General features: G+C 46.7%; 1 protein-coding gene and 1 long non-coding RNA gene across 3 annotated transcripts; one reads left to right on the top strand and one right to left on the bottom strand.

Annotated features, from left to right (window-relative positions):
* Positions 1-412: 412 nt before the first annotated feature.
* LOC126988185 (leucine-rich PPR motif-containing protein, mitochondrial-like) lies at positions 413-19,511 on the top strand. Of its 2 annotated transcripts, XM_050846073.1 has the most exons (19): positions 413-833; positions 1,829-2,190; positions 2,723-2,799; positions 3,342-3,535; positions 5,028-5,154; positions 6,284-6,400; positions 7,409-7,594; positions 8,359-8,572; positions 8,980-9,192; positions 10,386-10,510; positions 11,359-11,460; positions 12,254-12,418; positions 12,765-12,905; positions 13,829-14,024; positions 14,907-15,126; positions 16,317-16,439; positions 17,570-17,711; positions 18,501-18,660; positions 19,189-19,511. In XM_050846073.1, the coding sequence occupies exons 1-19, from the start codon at positions 682-684 to the stop codon at positions 19,326-19,328; spliced, it is 3,156 nt and encodes a 1,051-aa protein (XP_050702030.1). In that variant the 5' UTR covers positions 413-681; the 3' UTR covers positions 19,329-19,511. The 2 variants fall into 2 exon arrangements, with proteins under 2 accessions (XP_050702030.1, XP_050702031.1); XM_050846074.1 differs by lacking the exons at positions 18,501-18,660; positions 19,189-19,511 and having other exon boundaries at positions 17,592-17,711.
* Positions 15,152-19,327, bottom strand: LOC126988190 (uncharacterized). The gene is made up of 4 exons (XR_007741695.1): positions 19,181-19,327; positions 18,504-18,658; positions 17,548-17,685; positions 15,152-15,852 (listed from the first exon to the last, which is right to left on the bottom strand). It is a non-coding gene; the product is annotated as an uncharacterized LOC126988190 (long non-coding RNA).
* Positions 19,512-19,876: the final 365 nt, after the last annotated feature.

Raw genomic sequence — 19,876 nt, 5'->3', positions numbered from 1 at the left:
AGGAGGACTTAAAAAAACAATACAAAGCGGAATAGCAGGTCAAAATAATAATAATAATATAATAATAAGCAAATGATTGATTGATTGATAGTTTATTGTTGCAAGTAAAACCACAAAGGAGAATTAAGGGATTGATTGATTGATAGTTTATTGTTGCAAGTAAAACCACAAAGGAGAAGGGATTGACTGATTGATAGTTTATTGTTGAAGTAGCACCAGGAAAAAATATATATGTAAAAATAAAGGCCTTGATTTAGTTAAGGGAGCAGACATAAGGGACTGTACATATGGGCTACAATCTAGGGGCATATGCAGGATAAGAAAATAGAAAACTCCCACCCATTGCCAAGGCCATGCCCAAGATCAGGACGGAGATGATGAGGGTGGCACTGAGTGAGATGGGCTGGGATGTGAATGGGAGGATTGCAAGAACAGAGAGGGAATGGATGCTGCTGCTGCTGGGACTGAGTGATGAAGCAAATGATAGAATTATAGAAGCCATGAAGAGTTTCTGGAAAAGATGTGGTGTGCAAGAAATAGGGAATTGGAAGATTTGTAATGGATACTGCTTGTGTTTTTTATTTTTACAGGGTGTGCCGATACGAAGGCTGACTCTCCAATGGGTACAGCAAGAGCAAGAGCAAGATCAGCTGGGCCCGGCAGACGAAGTTGAAGCGTGCCATGGCGGGCGGCTGGAGGGTTGCTCGGCTGGCGGTGCTGGCGGGGCGGTGCTGTGCCACGCCCACGACCCTGCCACCACGCCCACGGCTATCCAGGGACAACGCCCACCTCGCAGCGGCGCCGGGGAGGGGACACTTCAGGCTGGGCGGCGGGTGAGCGTGTTCTCGAGAGGTCTTCATTTGACACTTTCTTCTGGTTCACTCACCGGGTTGGCTCCTGTAGAAGTTGTCGTAGATTTAGGCGTCATCACCACGGACAGTGTTATTTAGCGCCCTTGCCTCTTTACCATCACCAAGGTAACCAATCACTGTATTATTCTGTTGTTTGCCCATTCTCACCCCTCGCAACCAAAATTGGCTAGGGGGCCATTGAGACTTCGGGGAATGCGGTGGTATATATGAAATGCGTCGCAAATGCATAGTTTTTGTGTTATGAGGGGTTGAAAAATACCCTAGATGTATTTTACCCCAATCACTGAGGTAAGGCCAGTCTGGGGACCCACCGCCTCCACACCTGTGCTCCATCTTCAAGTATTGCAGCTGAGTTGTGTGCCATAAGCAGAGTTTATAGGACGACGGGATGTAATGCCAGAATCTTCTCTTTACTGTACTCCCACACGACCTCTGCATGTAACGAAACACACAAAACATTAATCCAGACAAGGAAAGGTTTTGCCGACGCCGGGGATTGAACCCGCGACCAGTGAGATGGGAGAGCCACTCTTTAACCAGTCAGCCAAAGAGGTACCCCGCTTGGAAGAGGGAGTTATGGGAGGCTCGCCCATCAGGCTTAGCCACAACACTACAGGGATGTATGGCAAGCAGACATTCAAAATATAAATACTACACTGCTGAATTCGTTGATCACAAAATGTAGCCACAATTGCAGTTATATAGCACAGGACTGAGTGCCTCATGCTAGAACATCTCCACATTATTCAGCATAATTATACAGCATGTTCCCTAAATTAGCATGCAGGCCCCTCTTAAAAAAATCCAGTGAACCCAGACTGACAACCTCATCTGCCGGAGAGTTCCAATAATCAATACAACAAACACTGGCTATAGTTTGTTTGACCTTGGTGAGGAAAGAAAGAACAATTATGGAAATATACTGATTAATAATGAAACTTTTTGCCCCATTTCAGATTTGTGGCATTGCAATCCCTCTCAGGCACACTCAGGGCGAGGGGGGGGATAGAGTTTACCGCCTCCTGCCACAGCGGTGTGAATGGCGGTGCTCGGTCGCCCTCCCCTAAGGTCACGCCAGACCCTAGAGTGGCTGTGGAGTCCGGCCTTACCGAGCTGAGGATGAAGCAGGAGAGGCTGGGGCATTTAAACCTATCGGACGTGCATCAGGTAGTGGCCTCCATGGAGCGATGTTCCGAGCAGCTCACGGACGCAGACTGCCTCAGCCTCCTCCAGTACTGCTGCAGGATGGCCGAGGAAGAGTACCGCCCCTGTGGCTCCCTGGTGCAGCGAGTCTGGGCCCTCACCACCCACAGGAAGAGTGAGTGGGTGTGGGTCTTCTGTTCTGATATAACTGTGCTTTTCTTGTAGCTTCAGTCCTCTTATATTGTCTTTCTCTTTCTCTATATCTCTCTACCCTTCTGTCTGGTTAAGTGTCATACTCTTTCTGTTCTGATATAACTGTGCTTTTCTTGTAGCTTCAGTCCTCTCATAAGGTATCTATATTTGTCTTTCTCTTTCTCTATATCTCTCTTCCCTTCTGTCTGGTTAAGTGTCATACTCTTTCTGTTTGTCTGTTTCTGTCTTACGGGGAGGTCTGATAGAAGTGTTGAAATGGGTCAAGGGTTACAACAAAGAAACACCACTTATTCTCGTATTTTCCTCTTTTTCTCCTTCTCTTCCTCCACTTTCCTCTTCTCCCACTTTCTCCACCTCTTGTTTAATCTTCCTTCTTCGCATCCTCTTTCTTTTCTAACATCTTATTTTTATCATCTCTCTCTTCCCCCTCCTCCTCCTCCTCCTCCTCCTTCAGAACATTTATTTTCTGGGTATTATGATGTCTCTGTTTCCAGGTGGGCAGTTGACCCTCGAACACCTGGAGCTGTACCTTCACCTGTGCCTTGCTGTCGAATCCACCAGTATGTCTAAGGTGAGTCCGGCACCAGGCTACTTGTTAACCCGTCCGCTGCAATTGGCACAGATTTTGCCTTCACTGGTAGCCTGGTAACATACACTCCCAGGTCTTTCTCTGCCTCTGTGGTGGATAGTGGAGTGTTTCCCATGTGGTATTGGTGTGCTGGATATCCCTTCACTGGTACCCTGGTAACATACACTCTCAAGTCTTTCTCTGCCTCTGTGTTGGATAGTGGAGTGTTTCCCATGTGGTATTGGTGTGCTGGATATCCCTTCACTGGTAGCCTGGTAACATACACTCTCAGGTCTTTCTCTGCCTCTGTGGTGGATAGTAGAGTGTTTCCTATGTGGTATTGGTGTGCTGGATATCCCCTCCCAAGGTGCAGGACTATATTTTTCTTCATTGAATTGTAGCAGCCACTTTTTGTTCCACTCCTGTAGCTTGGTGATGTCTTGTTGTAGGAAATCCACAGTCAGGGGGTTAAACATCTGTTGAACATATTCTCTTAATTCTCCTTAACACTGTATCTCACCACATCAATAAATTTTACTCCACAGAAGGATATCTTTGACGTGATGGAGGAGCACCAGCTTGAGCCGAGTGCCGGGGTGTTTGAGGATCTGATGATGGCCCTGGGGCAGCGTGGCCATCTGACGGAGGCCCTGCAAGTGCTGGCGGCCATGAAGGAGAGGGACGTGCCGGTCAGGGAGGCCACGTTTGCTGCTCTCATCCTGGCCTATGGGGCGGATCGGTGAGGCATGGCAGGCACAGGAAAACACTAGAGCAGAGAGGCAGGCAGGCGCACACACTGGCTATCTCTCATACTCACACACACCTCTTTGTTAACCCGGTAGCAGCGATGGGCCAAATTTGTGGCTTTACCGTGTAGCAGCGATGGGCCAAATTTGTGGCTTTACCGTGTAGCAGCGACGGGCCAAATTTGTGGCTTTACCGTGTAGCAGCGATGGGCCAAATTTGTGGCTTTACCGTGTAGCAGCGATGGGCCAAATTTGTGGCTTTACCATGTAGCAGCGACGGGCCAAATTTGTGCCATGATATAAACCCCCCGAAATAGATGATACATAATCTGATCACAAATGCTTTGATATATATTATGAAATGGTTTGTGTGAGGGGTGATTTTCTCATTTTTCCTTGAGGGACCATTAACCCTAAAGGGCGGCCTGGGTGGTCATCTACAACATCCACAGGACCGCACCTCAGCACCAAACACCGAAATAGCCTATATTCACACTTGATTCTGCTGAACTACAATGCAATAACAAATTACTTTGTCGTCATAGTCATCATCAACTCTTCTTCTTTTTAATTATTGCATGAAACGTTTCTATGTGCTGTGGTTTTGGAGAAATATTGAGTTGAAGAGGAGAGACTTGTGTGGCCTTGACTAGTGTGTAATGAAAACGGATGCCCCCCTCTAATTCTTATATATAGTCAATACGCTTTCTCTAAACACAGTCTTGTGATGTGTGGTTTGGGAGTCATTGTATACATACTCATTCATCGTGTTTGTCTGCTGGGCTCGGCAGGGTCTGGCAGGAAATCGGACGCGCGCCTGTCCATCGTGAGCGGGCAAGATTCTGAAGCAGTAGCCTAAACATATCTCTAATGGTCATCGAAAATTACCGAAAAGTAAATAAATTTCCTTTAGGGGTTAAGAAACATGATCCCTGCTGCTACCGGGTTAATGAAGGCATAGTTTAGAAAAAAAGTTTTGTTACATTCCATGACATATTCATTGAGGATTATTTTAAAGTGATTTTCATTTGTCTAGTGTCATAAACTGTACTGCTGCCCAGGGGTGTGTTCAGTCCCTTTCCTTCTGGTTCAGCTGAGCACAATACAGGAGCAAGATAAAAAGTTGTCAGCTGTGAGTGGAAAAATTTGGGCGGCTTTTCCGATACCCTACGCCCCTGTCCATCCAGCAGTGAATGGGTACTGGGTATTAAACGGGGGTTGTGTCCCGTCTCCTGGGGTCTGTTCCCTTCTCCTATAATTCCTTCCCGTTCTGTTTCTCCGGCACATGACCACAGATGTTGCGCCGACTAAACCAAACTTTCCAATTTTGTCAGCTGTGATGTTTTGTGTTGCAGGTTTTGGCATGTCAGCCTTCCATTAGTGCTGCAGGCGTACTGAAGGCAGTGTTAGTTTTATACTTTACTCTGGCAAGAAATTACCCCACAGACCGGCAAATGTTTTAAATGTTGTTCCGTGCCCCTGCAGGGACTGGGAGGGCGTGCAGGGTGTGCTGGACGCCATGAAGAGTGTGCAGGTGGCCCTGTCTGAGGTGACCTTCGGGGCGTTGGCCTCCGTGTTTGCCATGCTGGGCCAGATGGTCCGGCTGAAGCAGGTAAGCCAACTATAGTCGGTTCCACGGGAGCCAGTGGGCGTAATCCTTCAGCGGTGGACTCGCGGACTTGGTATCATTGCTTGGGTGACGGTACTGATTCAAAGAGGCAGCAGAGAGCAAGAGATAGTAGGCTATGTCACGGCAGGTCAGGTCTAGTAAACAACAGCCAATGAGCGACGCAGAGACTGTCACCCAAGCAATGATGCCAAATACGTGAGTCCACCCCTGAAGGATTAGGTCTGCCAGCTCTTGTGGAACCGACTACAGCACACGGTAGTAGTAGTAGTAGTAGTAGTAGTACAGTGGGGTCTTGTATGATGTTATGATACATACTTAAATTTGTAGTATGACACTTTGCAGGTTAAAAATTGAGGTCTGTAGAACGTTATGAAATCTGTGCAGTGATGCCTGAGCACAGCGATGACCCTCCACCTGTGAGGCTGCAGTTCGTAAAATATTATGCCCTTAGGAATGAATCACTAGCATTTGAGTAGCGGGCTAATTTTCACATTTGTTACCTTTTTTCATGCCCTTGAACTTGACCCCTCTGCTGTAAAAAAATTATAATAAAAAAAATAAAAAAAATTACACAGGACCCCACTGTAGTATTAGTATTAGTAGTAATATTAGTAATGGTTGTTGCAGCATCTGTTAATATTATATAATTTAAGATAAGTTTATTCCAAGTCAGTACAGAAGAGGTTGAATTATGAGTAAACAATCCCACTGAGCGCCCCACAAGACTAGCATCAAAACCAGTCATCGCGGTTCTGTTCACTGTATTATTTCTTGCCGGGGCCCAGGTGGTGTAGCATCTGTTAATATAATTTAAGATAACTTTATCCTAAGTCAATACAGAAGAAGCTGAATTATGAGTAAACAATCTCGCCGAGCGCCCCACAAGACTATCATCAAAACAAATCATCGCAGTTACATTCACTAAATTATTTCTTGCTGCAGCCCAGGTGGTGCAGCATCTGTTAATATTATATAATTTAAGATAATTTCATCCAAAGTAAATACAGAAGTTGAATTATGAGTGAACAATCTCGCCGAGCGCCCCACAAGACTATAATCAAAACCAATCATCGCAGTTACGTTCACTGTATTATTTCTTGCCGTGGCCCAGGTGGTGTCCCAGGCCAGTGAGGAGGGCAAGCCACTCTCCTCAGGCCAGCTGGAGGCCGTCCTGATGGCCCTCATACACGCCAACAACGCCGGGGACCAATTCAAGAACATCGACCTGGTGAGTTAGTCTTCTTGTTTAATGTCCATATTCTCCCTCATTGGGGTTGGACTCGACCTGATGATTGATTTGGCATTGGGACACATCTCCACCCAAAATTGACCTCACTTTTGCCCACTCTGTACCACTAGTATTTTTAGGATGAGCAGTTAGTGGGCTTTTTTAATTTTTTATATTTTTTATTTACTTGAGCTGTCTCCCTCGCTGTAAAAAAAAATTATTGTTTAAACTTCTTTTTTGTCTTAATCTTTTCCATCCGTGACGCAGACATCGGCGTGATAGTATGGGAAGGGCCAAGAGGAAATGGAAGAAGATTAATCCTCCTCTAAACCTCTCAATCCTCCTCTGAATTCCCCTTAATCCTCTTCCATTTCCTTATAAGAGCTTTAGAAGAGGATTGAAAGGTTTAGAAGAGGACTAAGGGCTGTATTTTAAGCCACCATCGCTTCTCAGATCAACTATTTCTAAAGGTCAAAGAGTGGATCAATCTGTTTTTCATGAGTAATTTTTAATGTTCATGGTACAGAAGGAGGGTCAAACTACCACCAGGGTCATAAAACCACCCCTGGAAAGGCCTACAGCTCCTACGAAAGCCATGTCAAATATGTGAACTTGGGCGACAAAATATTTTAAAACACGACCCTAACAGATGCCATACTGTGACGCCAATGTTGCCAGAGTGAAGGGGTTAACCTGCCATCATAGTGTGGGGAGGGCTGGCTACAAGGGGACAGAGCTTTCTTATTCTCTCAGGGGAGCCAAAGATGTTTATTTCCTTAACGCTTCCATTTCTTCCTTCCTGTGCGGGTGCCAGCATGTAGGTGGTCCTGTATGGCTGTGTTCTCAACCTCCACTCTTCCAATCTTACACTACAGCTGGTGGATGAGTGGAGCAGGCAGGTGGATGGTCTCAGTATGTGTGTGTATCTAGATGGTGCGGCTCGTGGAGGAGTGTGTCATAGGTGGATGTGGATGTGTTCTGTATGTGTGCGTCTCTCTCTCTCTCTAGATGCTGCGGCTGGTGGAGGAGTGTGGCATGAAGGTGGATGTGTCTCGTATGGCGCTGCGGCTGATCCACCGAGGCCACGTGAGAGAAGCCGTGCACCTGTTCCTCTCCCTCCCGGCCCTGCGCACCAACAACCACCTCTACTCAAACGCATCCGTCTACCTGCGAGAGATTGTACATGCGAGGATGGTGAGTCGCCCTACGCTTGCTATGCCTCGCTGGTAGTAGTAGTAGTAGTAGGTAGTAGTAGTAGTAGTAGTAGTAGTAGTAGTAGTAGTAGTAGTAGAGGTAAGGGAAAGGAAAATTAGTGTTGGGAAAGGAGAAAAAAAAAGAGAAGGAAGAAGGAAGATGAAGAAGAAAGAAGAGGAGGAGGAAGAAGGGGTAGTAGTAGTAGTAGTAGTAGTAGTAGTAGTAGTAGTAGTGGTAGTCGGTGGTTTGTGGATAAGGCTCTGCAGTGCCCCCCAGTCTGTGTTTAGTCTGGTTAACAGGATGGATCTGGTAACTTGTGTATTGTAAGGGTGGTATTCTTTTCCAGTTAACGTGTATCATTTATTCCACATTCTTCTGATCATGTGGCCCCTTCCCTCTGTGGCCCCTGCAAGAACCAGCCTCTTGTGTGAAGGTTTTTATATGTTGAAATCATAGTTGCTTTCAAAGACGAGACCTTCCCTTACCACCATGTTTAACCCGTCCACTGCGATTGTCACGGATTTGGCCTTCACTGGTAGCCTGGTAACATATAGTCCCAGGTCTTTCTCTGCCTCTGTGGTGGATAGTGGAGTGTTTCCCATGTGGTATTGGTGTGCTGGATATCCCCTCCCAAGGTTCAGGACTTTACATTTTTCTTCATTGAATTGTAGCAGCCACTTTTTGTTCCATTCCTGTAGCTTGGTGAGGTCTTCTTGTAGGAAATCCACAGTCACAGGTTAATCCTTCTTCTGTGCCTTCTGCAGGACCCGGCACTGATTGTGGAGGTGTGCCAACGACTACGGGAGGAGGACATCAACCGCTATGCCCTGCAAGTGGCCCTGGAGTACGCCCTCAAGGGTCGGTGGGAGGAGCTGGCCTGGGTGCTACTGAGGGCCATGAAGGAGGCCGGTGAGCCCCTCAGAGAGCACTACTTCTGGCCGCTGCTGCACCTCAAGACCATCAACCTGGAGCCGGCCAGTGAGTGCTTGTAGGGGCGTTGTAGGTCGTAAATTGCCATTCAGAAGTTTGCACCAAGCTCCCGGGAATGTGTTGTGCCAGGGGGAGGGATGGAGGGAGAAAGGGGTGAGGAAGGAGAGAGTGGAGGGAGGGAGGGAGAGGGAGAGAAAGAGTAGAGTTTGACGGAGAGAAAAGAAGGGAGATAGAAAGAGAGGAGGGAGGGATGGAGAGAGAAGGGGGTGAGGAAGGAGAGGGTAGGAGGGAGGGAGAGGGAGAGAAAGAATATGGTGTTGGGGAAGAGAGAGAGAGAGAGAGAGAGAGAGAGAGAGAGAGAGAGAGAGAAGATTCCAGTTGACTTATGTAACTTATTATTATTATTATTATTATTATTATTATTATTATTATTCCTGTATCACTCCTCCTTCCAGAGCTATTGGGCTGTGTGGAGGCGATGCTGGAGCTCGGCGAGACTCCCTGCTTTGAGACTCTCCGTGACCACATCATCCCCGGCCTGAGCCTCAGCCAGCCCAGACTCACCCTCCAGATGCTGCAGAACACCGGCCTCTCCGCCACCGCCGCCGCCACGCCCCTGCTGGTGGTGCTGGTCAAGAACAACATGATGGAACACGCTCTCAAGTTTGGTGAGGGATAGCCTGGATTATAGGGTCGTATTTTAAAATATTTCGTTGCCCAAGTTCACATATTTGACAAGGCTTTCATAGGAGTTGTGGGCATTTCCAGGAGTAGTTTCATGACCCTGGTGGTAGTTTGGCCCTTCTTCTATACCGTGAACCTAAGAAACACACATTTGACAAGGCTTTTGTAAGAGTTTAGGGCATTTCCAGGAGTAGTTTCATGACCCTGGTGGTAGTTTGGCCCTTCTTCTATACCGTGAACCTAAGAAACACACATTTGACAAGGCTTTCATATGAGTTTAGGGCATTTCCAGGAGTAGTTTTATGACCCTGGTGGTAGTTAAGCCCTTCCTCTGTACTGTGAACCTAAGAAACACACATTTGACAAGGCTTTCTAATGAGTTGTGGGCATTTCCAGGAGTAGTTTTATGACCCTGGTGGTAGTTTCGCCTTTCCTCTGTACTGTGAACCTAAGAAACACACATTTGACAAGGCTTTCTTATGAGTTGAGGGCATTTCCAGGAGTAGTTTCATGACCCTGGTGGTAGTTTGGCCCTTCCTCTGTACCGTGAACCTAAGAAACACACATTTGACAAGGCTTTCATATGAGTTTTGGGCATTTCCAGGAGTAGTTTCATGACCCTGGTGGTAGTTTGGCCCTTCCTCTGTACTGTGAACCTAAGAAACACACATTTGACAAGGCTTTCGTGTGAGTTTAGGGCATTTCCAGGAGTAGTTTCATGACCCTGGTGGTAGTTAAGCCCTTCCTCTGTACTGTGAACCTAAGAAACACATATTTGCCAAGGCTCTTGTATGTGTTGAGGGCATTTCCAGGAGTAGTTTTATGACCCTGGTGGTAGTTTGGCCCTTCCTCTGTACTGTGAACCTAAGAAACACATTTGACAAGGCTTTCATATGAGTTTAGGGCATTTCCAGGAGTAGTTTCATAACCCTGGTGGTAGTTTGGCCCTTCCTCTGTACCATGAACCAAGGGCAAGGCATCCAGTTAGTAAGTTCAGAAGAGTAGCCAGCATGAAAATATCGACAGAAGACAGAAAGAGATGCAACATGGCGGCAGAATATTAGAGGTAGAAGCCTGATAGAAAACGTATCCTCAAGGTTTCGGCGTGGGTAACTATGATAGATATTCCTTTTCCTTCATTCCATACACTCTTCTCATTCCCCCTTCAACCTTCCAGCCAAGGAGACCAATGCACCACTGAACCTGAGGGACATCATCGGCACTCTGGCACCTGCTTGGCACTCCAACACCAAGAGCATTGTGACCCTGCTGGCACTGCTTATACATAGACAGCAGAAGGAGGTGAGGTGCTGAGGGAGGGAGAGAGAGAGAGAGTACATTTTCCTAATTTTTTTATTTTTTATTTCTTATTTTCCATCCATCTTCTTCCCTCTTTTGATTCTCCTTCCTTCCTTCCCTTCCTCTCTTATTTCTTCCATTTCTCTCCCTTTCTACATCGTCTACCTTCCTCCACTTCTTCTTCAACCCATCTGCTGCAATTGGCATGGATTTGGCCTTCACTGGTAGCCTGGTAACACACACTCCTAGGTCTTTCTCTGCCTCTGTGGTGGATAGTGGAGTGTTCCCCATGTGGTATTGGTGTGCTGGATATCCCTTCACTGGTAGCCTGGTAACATACACTCCCAGGTCTTTCTCTGCCTCTGTGGTGGATAGTGGAGTGTTCCCCATGTGGTATTGGTATGCTGGATATCCCTTCACTGGTAGCCTGGTAACACACACTCCCAGGTCTTTCTCTGCCTCTGTGGTGGATAGTGGAGTGTTCCCCATGTGGTATTGGTGTGCTGGATATCCCTTCACTGGTAGCCTGGTAACATACACTCCCAGGTCTTTCTCTGCCTCTTTGGTGGATAGTGGAGTGTTCCCCATGTGGTATTGGTGTGCTGGATATCCCTTCACTGGTAGCCTGGTAACATACACTCCCAGGTCTTTCTCTGCCTCTGTGGTGGATAGTGGAGTGTTTCCCATGTGGTATTGGTGTGCTGGATATCCCCTCCCAAGGTGCAGGACTTTACATTTTTCTTCATTGAATTGTAGCAGCCACTTTTTGCTCCACTCCTGTAGCTTGGTGATGTCTTCTGGTATCCACAGTCAAGGGGCTAATCATCCTTCCTTTCCACCTTTCCGAGCAGGCGGTGAGTGTGAACGAGGCCGATTGGGGCGGCCAGTTTCTCCTCAGCCTGGCGGCCACACGCTCTGGGCTGGCCGTGCATCACATCCGCCCCCTCTTCCAGGTCAGTGACACACACACACACACACACACACACACACACACACACACACACACACTTTTCCTCTGGCCTCTTGTTCAGTTTTCCTTTGTTGGGCGGATTTTTTATTTATTTTTGTTTTGTTTTGTTTTTTTGCCCTTGAATTCCCCCCCTCGCCGTTAAAAAAGATATAATGATAATACACGCTCATTGAAGTTCTTAAGGGAGTGTTGAGTTAAGACCCCTTCCTTAGTTACTTATCTTCCCACCAGAGCATTCACTACACGTCTCAGGTGATATAGAACTTTGAGAACCTTGACTGAGTGATTAGTTTATATTTGCTGCTGATCATTATTCACATTGTTTTAGTTTCTCCTTCATTTTTCCTCCTTTTTTATTCCTTTTTTGTTCGTCCGGGGGCTTCGTGGTGCAGTGGTTAGCACACTCAGCTCACAACCGAGAGAGCCCGGGTTCGATTCCCGGGTGGAGTGGAAAAATTTGGGCGGGTTTTCCGATACCCTACGCCCCTGTCCACCCAGCAGTGAATGGGTACTGGGTATTAATCAGGGGGTTGTGTCCCTTCTCCTATAATTCCCTGCCCTTCTGTCTCTCTCCGGCATATGACCACAGGTGTTGCGCCGACTAAACGAAACTTTCCAACTTTCTTTATTGGTCATTTCTTTCTGTCTTCTCTTTCTCGAATCTCTTACTTTCCTCTCCTCTTTACACCTGCATTTGTTTCATTTTCTTTCTTTGTTTTTATTATTGTACTGTCCGTTTTGCCACCTCACACCCACTGCCCTCCACACGTCCCCAGGAGATGAAGAAGCAGCGCATCGGTGTGTCAGAGCGCTCGGCGGACCTGCTCGTGAACCGCCTGAATCTGCCGCTACAGGAAGCCGTGCGTGCGTCCCTGCCCCTGGTGCTGAGGGCGGAGCTGGGATGCCCGCCCCTGGAGATGAACAACCACATTCCACACCCTGTGAGTCCATACCACCACCACCACCACCACCATCAACACCACTATCATTGTCACAACCAACACCACCAACCCATCATCACTACCACCACAGTCACATCCATATAGTATTCATATTTATAACTTAACTATGTGAATCGCAATGTTGTCAACTATCCGCAAGACTTAACCATTTATCTATACACTATACATACTTATACATTTATCTCTCTAGTTAATTCATTATCAGTGCAGCATGAGTGAGATTTATCGGAGCGACAGGTTATTCTGCATATTTTATAATTTTATTTTGCTTACCTTCTGCACTGAAAAATAACATTGATTTATCTCTTTATCTCTCTATCTGTAGCGCAACATGAGTGCGGTCCAGCTGGAGGGTCACCTGGAGGAGCTCCGTGCCAAAGGACTCAACACACGCGGGTCGCTGCGTCGCCTGCTGCTGCAACGCGCTGCCAAGAACGACACGGCCGGGGTGATGGAGCTCATGAAGGTGCGGGAAAAGTTTGGAAAGTTTCGTTTAGTCGGCGCAACATCCGTGGTCATATGCTGGAGAGAGACAGGAAGGAAAGGAATTATAGGAGAAGGGAACAGACCCCAGGAGACGGGACACAACCCCTGATTAATACCTGGTACCCATTCACTGCTGGGTGGACAGGGGCGTAGGGTATTGGAGAAGCCGCCCAAATTTTTCAACTCCGCCCGGGAATCGGACCCAGGCTCTGTGGGTTGTGAGCCGAGTGTGAGGGTGCGGGAAGGTGTTGGGCTGAAGCTGCTGTAGTGTTTCCTTCCCTTGCCAGCATGTATTGCCTCGCCAGGTTTGATATGCTTTCCCTAAGTTCATGTTGTGCTGTGTTATGAGGTCCCAGTTCTAGGCATCACAAGGCATATAGGGTCGAATTATAAGACATTTCGGCACCCAAGAACACCTATTTGACAAGGCTTTCGTAGGAGTTGTGGGCATTTCCAAGAGTAGTTGTATGACCCTGGTGGTAGTTTGACCCTTCTTCTGTACCATGAACCTGAAGAAACACCTATTTGACAAGGCTTTCGTAGGAGTTGTGGGCATTTCCAAAAGTAGTTGTATGACCCTGGTGGTAGTTTGACCCTTTTTCTGTAACATGAACCTGAAGAAACACTCATTAGAACCCGACTGACCCCCTCTTTGACCTTTAGAAATAGCTGATGTGAGACGCGAACGTGTCTAACAATACCAACCATAATGTTCCATCTTTGGGTTGTTTTTTGTTAGATTTTCATAGTTTAGTTTTATTTTGTTTTTGTTTTGTTATTTGAAAAACTATTGAACATTTAAATTAATATATATCAAGGATTAGAAGTTAATGTTTGTGTTCAAAATCAGAAATGCACAAAAAGGTAAAGGTTCTGGGGACCAAGACTTATCCTCCCTTCCAGAGTGCCTCGGAGGAAGGTCAGGAGATGAGCCCTGGCATGCTGTCGGGGGTGCTGGGGGCATACATGAGCCAGGGCCACACCCAGGCCGCCGTGGATATGTTCGGCCGCCTCAGGACAGAACACCCGGCCTTCACGTTAGACTCCTACAAGGTGGTGGACCTGTGCACACTCCTCACCCAGAACGGACGGGTGGCAGGTGGGTGAAGGCAGGGATGGGAATGAGAGGGAGGGAAGCATGTGAAATCCAGAAAGGATTAACCCCTTGAATGTGGATTTCCTACCAGAAGACATCACCAAGCTACAGGAGTGGAACAAAAAGTGGCTGCTACAATTCAATGAAGAAAAATGTAAAGTCCTGCACCTTGGGAGGGGATATCCAGCACACCAATACCACATGGGAAACACTCCACTATCCACCACAGAGGCAGAGAAAGACCTGGGAGTATGTGTTCCCAGGGTACCAGTGAAGGACAAATCCGTGCCAATCGCAGCGGATGGGTTAAGAGAGGGAGAGAGAGTCATGTCAGCACGATAGGATGGGCTGCACGGCTGAACGCTAACTGCCTGAGGTGGGATTCAAACCTGGGCTCACAAATTCACAGCTAGGCATGCTAACCACTCCACCACAGAGGCTCCGAGTAGAAATGAAAAATGAAACTGTTGTAAAAGTTTATTTGCACATCGGTTGATATATGCAATACTCCTACACATAATACTTGATAGCACAGTCATGGTGAACTGTCTTGAGGGAGAACTATACTAAACTTTATTCATACATCAGTTAATTATATAAGTGCTACATCTAAGTACATTATTGGTATCACTGTTAAAATTAAGTGATCTGTTCTTTTGTGTGGAAGCTAGGCTAAGTTTGCCAGTGTGTGTGTGTGTGTGTGTCTAAGTTTACCAGTGTGTGTGTGTGTGTGTGTGTGTGTGTGTGTGTGTGTGTGTGTGTGTGTTTTGCTTACATAAAACTGTCCCTAAATATTTAAACTCAGTCACCTCATTCATTCTCTCCTCCCGTGACCTTATCCTACACTCCATTGTACAGCACAGTGTCAAACATAACCGCTTTCAGAGGCGATGGACATCCTCGAGAACTACATCATGGAGTGTTCTGGCGGGAAGAAAATCGACCCCAAAAATATCCGACGAAACTGCCAAAACCTACTCCTGGCGTCGGCAAGCAGAGGCGACCCCAAGGAGACGGAGAAGCTGCTGGAGCTGCTGGTGCTTGGGGGCCTCGCGGTGCCCAACAACCTCAGTCTGGGCGCCCTTGTGAAGAGCCGCCTCCTCGGGTGAGTCACAACACACACCTGGGGGGGGGGGGGGGTCATTTTAACCCGGTAGCAGCGGGGATCATGTTTCTTAATGGTCCCTCCAAGCGAGAAAAATGAGAAAAAATCATCACTCACACAAACCATTTCATAATATATATCAAAGCATTTGTGATCAGATTATGTATCATCTATTTTGGGGGGTTTATATCATGGCACAAATTTGGCCCGTCGCTGCTACACAGTAAAGCCACAAATTTGGCCCGTCGCTGCTACACAGTAAAGCCACAAATTTGGCCCGTCGCTGCTACACAGTAAAGCCACAAATTTGGCCAGTCGCTGCTACACAGTAAAGCCACAAATTTGGCCCGTCGCTGCTACACAGTAAAGCCACAAATTTGGCCCGTCGCTGCTACACAGTAAAGCCACAAATTTGGCCCGTCGCTGCTACACAGTAAAGCCACAAATTTGGCCCGTTGCTGCTACACAGTAAAGCCACAAATTTGGCCCGTCGCTGCTACCGGGTTAAGGAAGTGTGTTAAGTCACTGAGACATGTGGACTTACTGTGTGTCTGTGGAGAGAGAGAGACTTTAATGTATATATATGTATCTTCATCCACTTCAAACAGGGATAACAAAGACCCATTCACACCCTGATATTCTTGATCTTGACGGCAAAGTGGCGGCCAATCACAGCGCTGGAAGCCTTCACTCTAATCCTGATGTCTCGGGGAACACCTCTGCCGTCTGCAGTTTAGATAATTTATTTTTGTTTACGGTGTTCAAAAAATTTCTCATTCACCACATGCTGTCTGTCTTGTGTTATAGAATGAGTGTGCTATGTAATGAAGTCAGGAAGGCATTGTTATCAAGGAGTCATAGGTGGGCCAGTTAGTATATATTTGAACAATTAATATTACGAGGAACCTCATATCCACTGGAGGCTTTGTAACGCTACCCTAAGGAGACACAGTGTTCCTGGTCTTGCCATATTTAGAACACATTGGCCCATCTATGAATTCTTGGTAACATTTTTATCCTTACTTCATTAGCCATAACATTTCTTTCTATTAATTTTTCCATGGAATTTTATGTGCCATGTATCAGCAGCTGTTTATCCTGCCTCACCACACACTGAGACTGGCTGACACTTTACCCAATCAGAACGGAGAAAAAACAGTGCAGGTCATAAGGTTGTTTGTGTCTTGCAGCGGGGACTTGAAGGGGGCGGTGGAGGAGTCCAGGAGGATATACGAGCGCTACAAGTGTCTGCCCATGCGCCTGGAACTCCTCATCCACCTCATCAACAACTACCACAATGCAGCCAGTGAAAGGTATGCAAGATATGGCATCGTGCGGTACCTCGGTGTCCAGCGCTCACCATAGATGTGCACTCAACGCCTGATGCGGCATTCACTATAGTATTTCCACGTGAAACTGGGCGATGGGGTAGTGGCGGCTGCAGGGTCATCGCCGCCCCGCACCTTGCCACACACACTCAACACCTCTCGGTTCCTCTCGTGTCAGCCAGCCTGCAGCTACCACTACCCAACCTGCCAGTGTCTCGTGGAAATATCAACAAAGCAATACTTGATTATTCTTTTGAAATTAAAATTGAATTGAATTAAAAGGAGCATTAGACAAAGCGACTATCAAATTATTCAAGACTATTCCTTTTTATGGGGTCACTGATGGCTAGGTATTCAATATGTCTTCCCCACAGACACATATATATTTCTTCATTCCATATTCATCATCACTCGGTATAAGATGTATCATATGAGGCGTTGGGAGGAAGGGGCGTAAGGGACAGACCCATATTTTTCTAGTTTGTACTGGGAAAGGCAGGCCAGGCTTCACACCCCAGGAAGAACAAGATACAAGGAAAAAACAACCCTCTGTGCACCAAATACAAGGTCACTTTTCCCTTGCACCTGTTTCTTGTTCGTCCTGTGATATGTAGCCTGTCTTTCCCAGTGCATACTAAAAAAAATAGGCCTTGTTCCTTACACCCCTGCCTCCCAACGCCTCGTATGACAGGTCTTATACCGAGCGATGACCGTGGTGTTTGGTTACCAGCTGGAACACACCATTCAAATAAGTCATTGTATCAGAAAAAAACTATAAGAAAAAATGGCATTGTTCCTTACACCCCTGCCTCCCAACGCCTCGTATGACAGGTCTTATACCGAGTGATGACCGTGGTGTTTGGTTACCAGCTGGAACACACCATCAAATAAGTCATTGTATCAGAAAAAAACCGCCCTGGTGGAAACTAGAGAACTATAAGAATGAAATAGTCAAGCTTGGTAATTTTACAACCTCTGCCACATAATGAATGATTTAGACAACTTCATTTTCACAACTTGTATTAATCAACATGGGTAGTTTCCTTCCTTCTCTGCTGGAAACCTTATACATAGAACAACTTTAACCCCATACCTATACAAGTCCTGCCCTCCAGTGAGTCTGTGGCCTCTTGTCAGCTGCTGGACGATATGCTGGGACTCATCGCTGAAGTGAGGGGGTCCGTGTCAGCCCGCCACGACCTGTTCTTCGCCCATGTGGAGGGAGGCAGACCTGTCGGGGCCGGGAAGGTGCTGAAGGTTGGTACACACTCCTGCTATTGGTGTGAAAGGAAGGGTAATATATGTGAACTATGTGAACAAGGGAGGATGTGGAGTTAACTTGTGGGTTGAGATGGTATGGGGTGAAATGGTGTAGGTTGATATGATACAGGTGTCTTGTAATCTTATGTCCTTCCCTTTGTCTCAGACCTTAACATCTAATTCTACATCGATCTATACCCCTTACTTTCCCTTCCTTTCCTCCCTCACATTCATAGTACCAAAACAGCTTATCTTCCTTTCCTATCTAACTCCATTGCAATCTCTAAGGTTCTATCAAGTGCTACAGTGTCTTTGCTGCCCAGTGTGAGGATATTAGCCCGGTAGCAGCGATGGGCCAAATGTGTGCCATGATTTAACCCCCCCAAAATAGATGATACATAAACTCATCACAAATGCGTTGATATATATTATGAAATGGTTTATGTGAGTGATGACCATTAAGAAATATTATGAAATGGTTTATGTGACTGATGACCATTAAGAAATATTATGAAATGGTTTATGTGACTGATGACCATTAAGAAATATTATGAAATGGTTTATGTGACTGATGACCATTAAGAAATATTATGAAATGGTTTATGTGACTGATGACCATTAAGAAATATGATCCCCGCTGCTACTGGGTTAATGTTACAGTTTGATTTAATAAGTGACTGGTATTGTCTTCGTAACTCTCCTTTGGGTCTTCATCATGGGTGGCTAGTCCAGTGATGCCCTTCAGCTACACTCCTAACTATGTCACTAAGTAATCCCACCCTTCAGAACCTTGGCCGGGAGCTTGACCGGCGGCGAGTGAAGAGCCAGCTGGAGTATTACGTCAAGAATGAGAACGAGGCGGCGATGGTCAACTTCCTCTCGGCCTCACGGGGAGTGGGTGCCATTGACCGCCAGGCAGCCTACTCGGCCCTCCTCAACATTTACTGTAAGTGAAGCATATATTGATTTACTGAAAACTTGCACACTCATCCATCGCCCCATCACTTTGTATCACCTCTTTTGTTTTTTTTTTAGTAGTGGGCTTTGGATTTTTTTTGTATTGTTTTTTTTGTGTTGTGCCTGCCTCCTTTGTTGTAAAAAAAACTCGTCTGTGACCCAAATTGTGCGTCACTGATCACCCTCTCCCTCATGAAGGTGGAGGCGAGGTTCTTGTGGTAAGGCGATTAATTTTATCTCACCGTAGAAGTAATAAATGGCACTTTCATCATTACTGTTATCTTTACCAAGGGTGCGTGGGACAGACTCTTCCCCTGGCCACCACACACCATTAATGCTTCAAAACTTAACACTGCAATAGAAACAAACTGAAAGAACTAAAAATTTCCTGTGCAAGGCTTAGGATCAAACTCATATGAAGGAAATAGTGTCTAATATTAAGGTCACTCCTGCACGTCACTACTTGCTGTGAAGGTCTTCCCAATACTCAGCGCACATCCTCCCCTCACCGTTACAGACGTGCAGAGCGAGGGTGAGAAGGGCCTGTCGCTGTGGACCGCCATGCAGGAGGAAGGCCTCACCGCCTCCCCGGCCTTCCTCTCCACGCTGGCGGCGCTCCTCACTGCCTGCGAGATGAAGATTCCATTTCAGGTTTGACATGTCGCGGCTTGAGCGGTGCGCCCACGCCGGGGAGGAGTGTCCCTGAAGGAAAGCCAAGCAGGTCATGCATCATCGTGTGCATCAGAGCAGCACTGGAAGAGTTGTACAGCATTTAGATTTTGTACAGACATTATTTTATTCATGTACTGTGTATATATCTGTAATAAAACAAGATTTTGCTGCCAGAACCTTTGTCTCCCTGTTGTTGTGCGTCTTGTTGCGGAGAGCAGAAAGTTAGACAGAATGTGACCTTTGTGTGCAGCCAAACACCACACCAAGGACGAGAGGGTCACTGCCACTGCTTTCTGCTACTACTGCTGTTGCTACTTGTAGATTAGTGTTAGTGTTACTACTACTACTACTACTACTACTACTACTACTACTAAGGCTGAGCTGGAAGGGTATAGTGGGTATGGGGTGGGAGAGTGGAATTGGGCAGGCCATGGAAAGGTAGATCAGGGCAGGACATGTATGGGTAAGGGAGATCATGGGTTGTTGCAGGGGAGGGCATGGCAGGGTATGTATGGGTAAGGGAGGTAATGGGC

Source organism: Eriocheir sinensis, chromosome 68 (genome assembly GCF_024679095.1).
Source record: "Eriocheir sinensis breed Jianghai 21 chromosome 68, ASM2467909v1, whole genome shotgun sequence".
Lineage (NCBI taxonomy): Eukaryota > Metazoa > Arthropoda > Malacostraca > Decapoda > Varunidae > Eriocheir > Eriocheir sinensis.
This window is presented reverse-complemented; position numbering and strand designations above follow the sequence as displayed.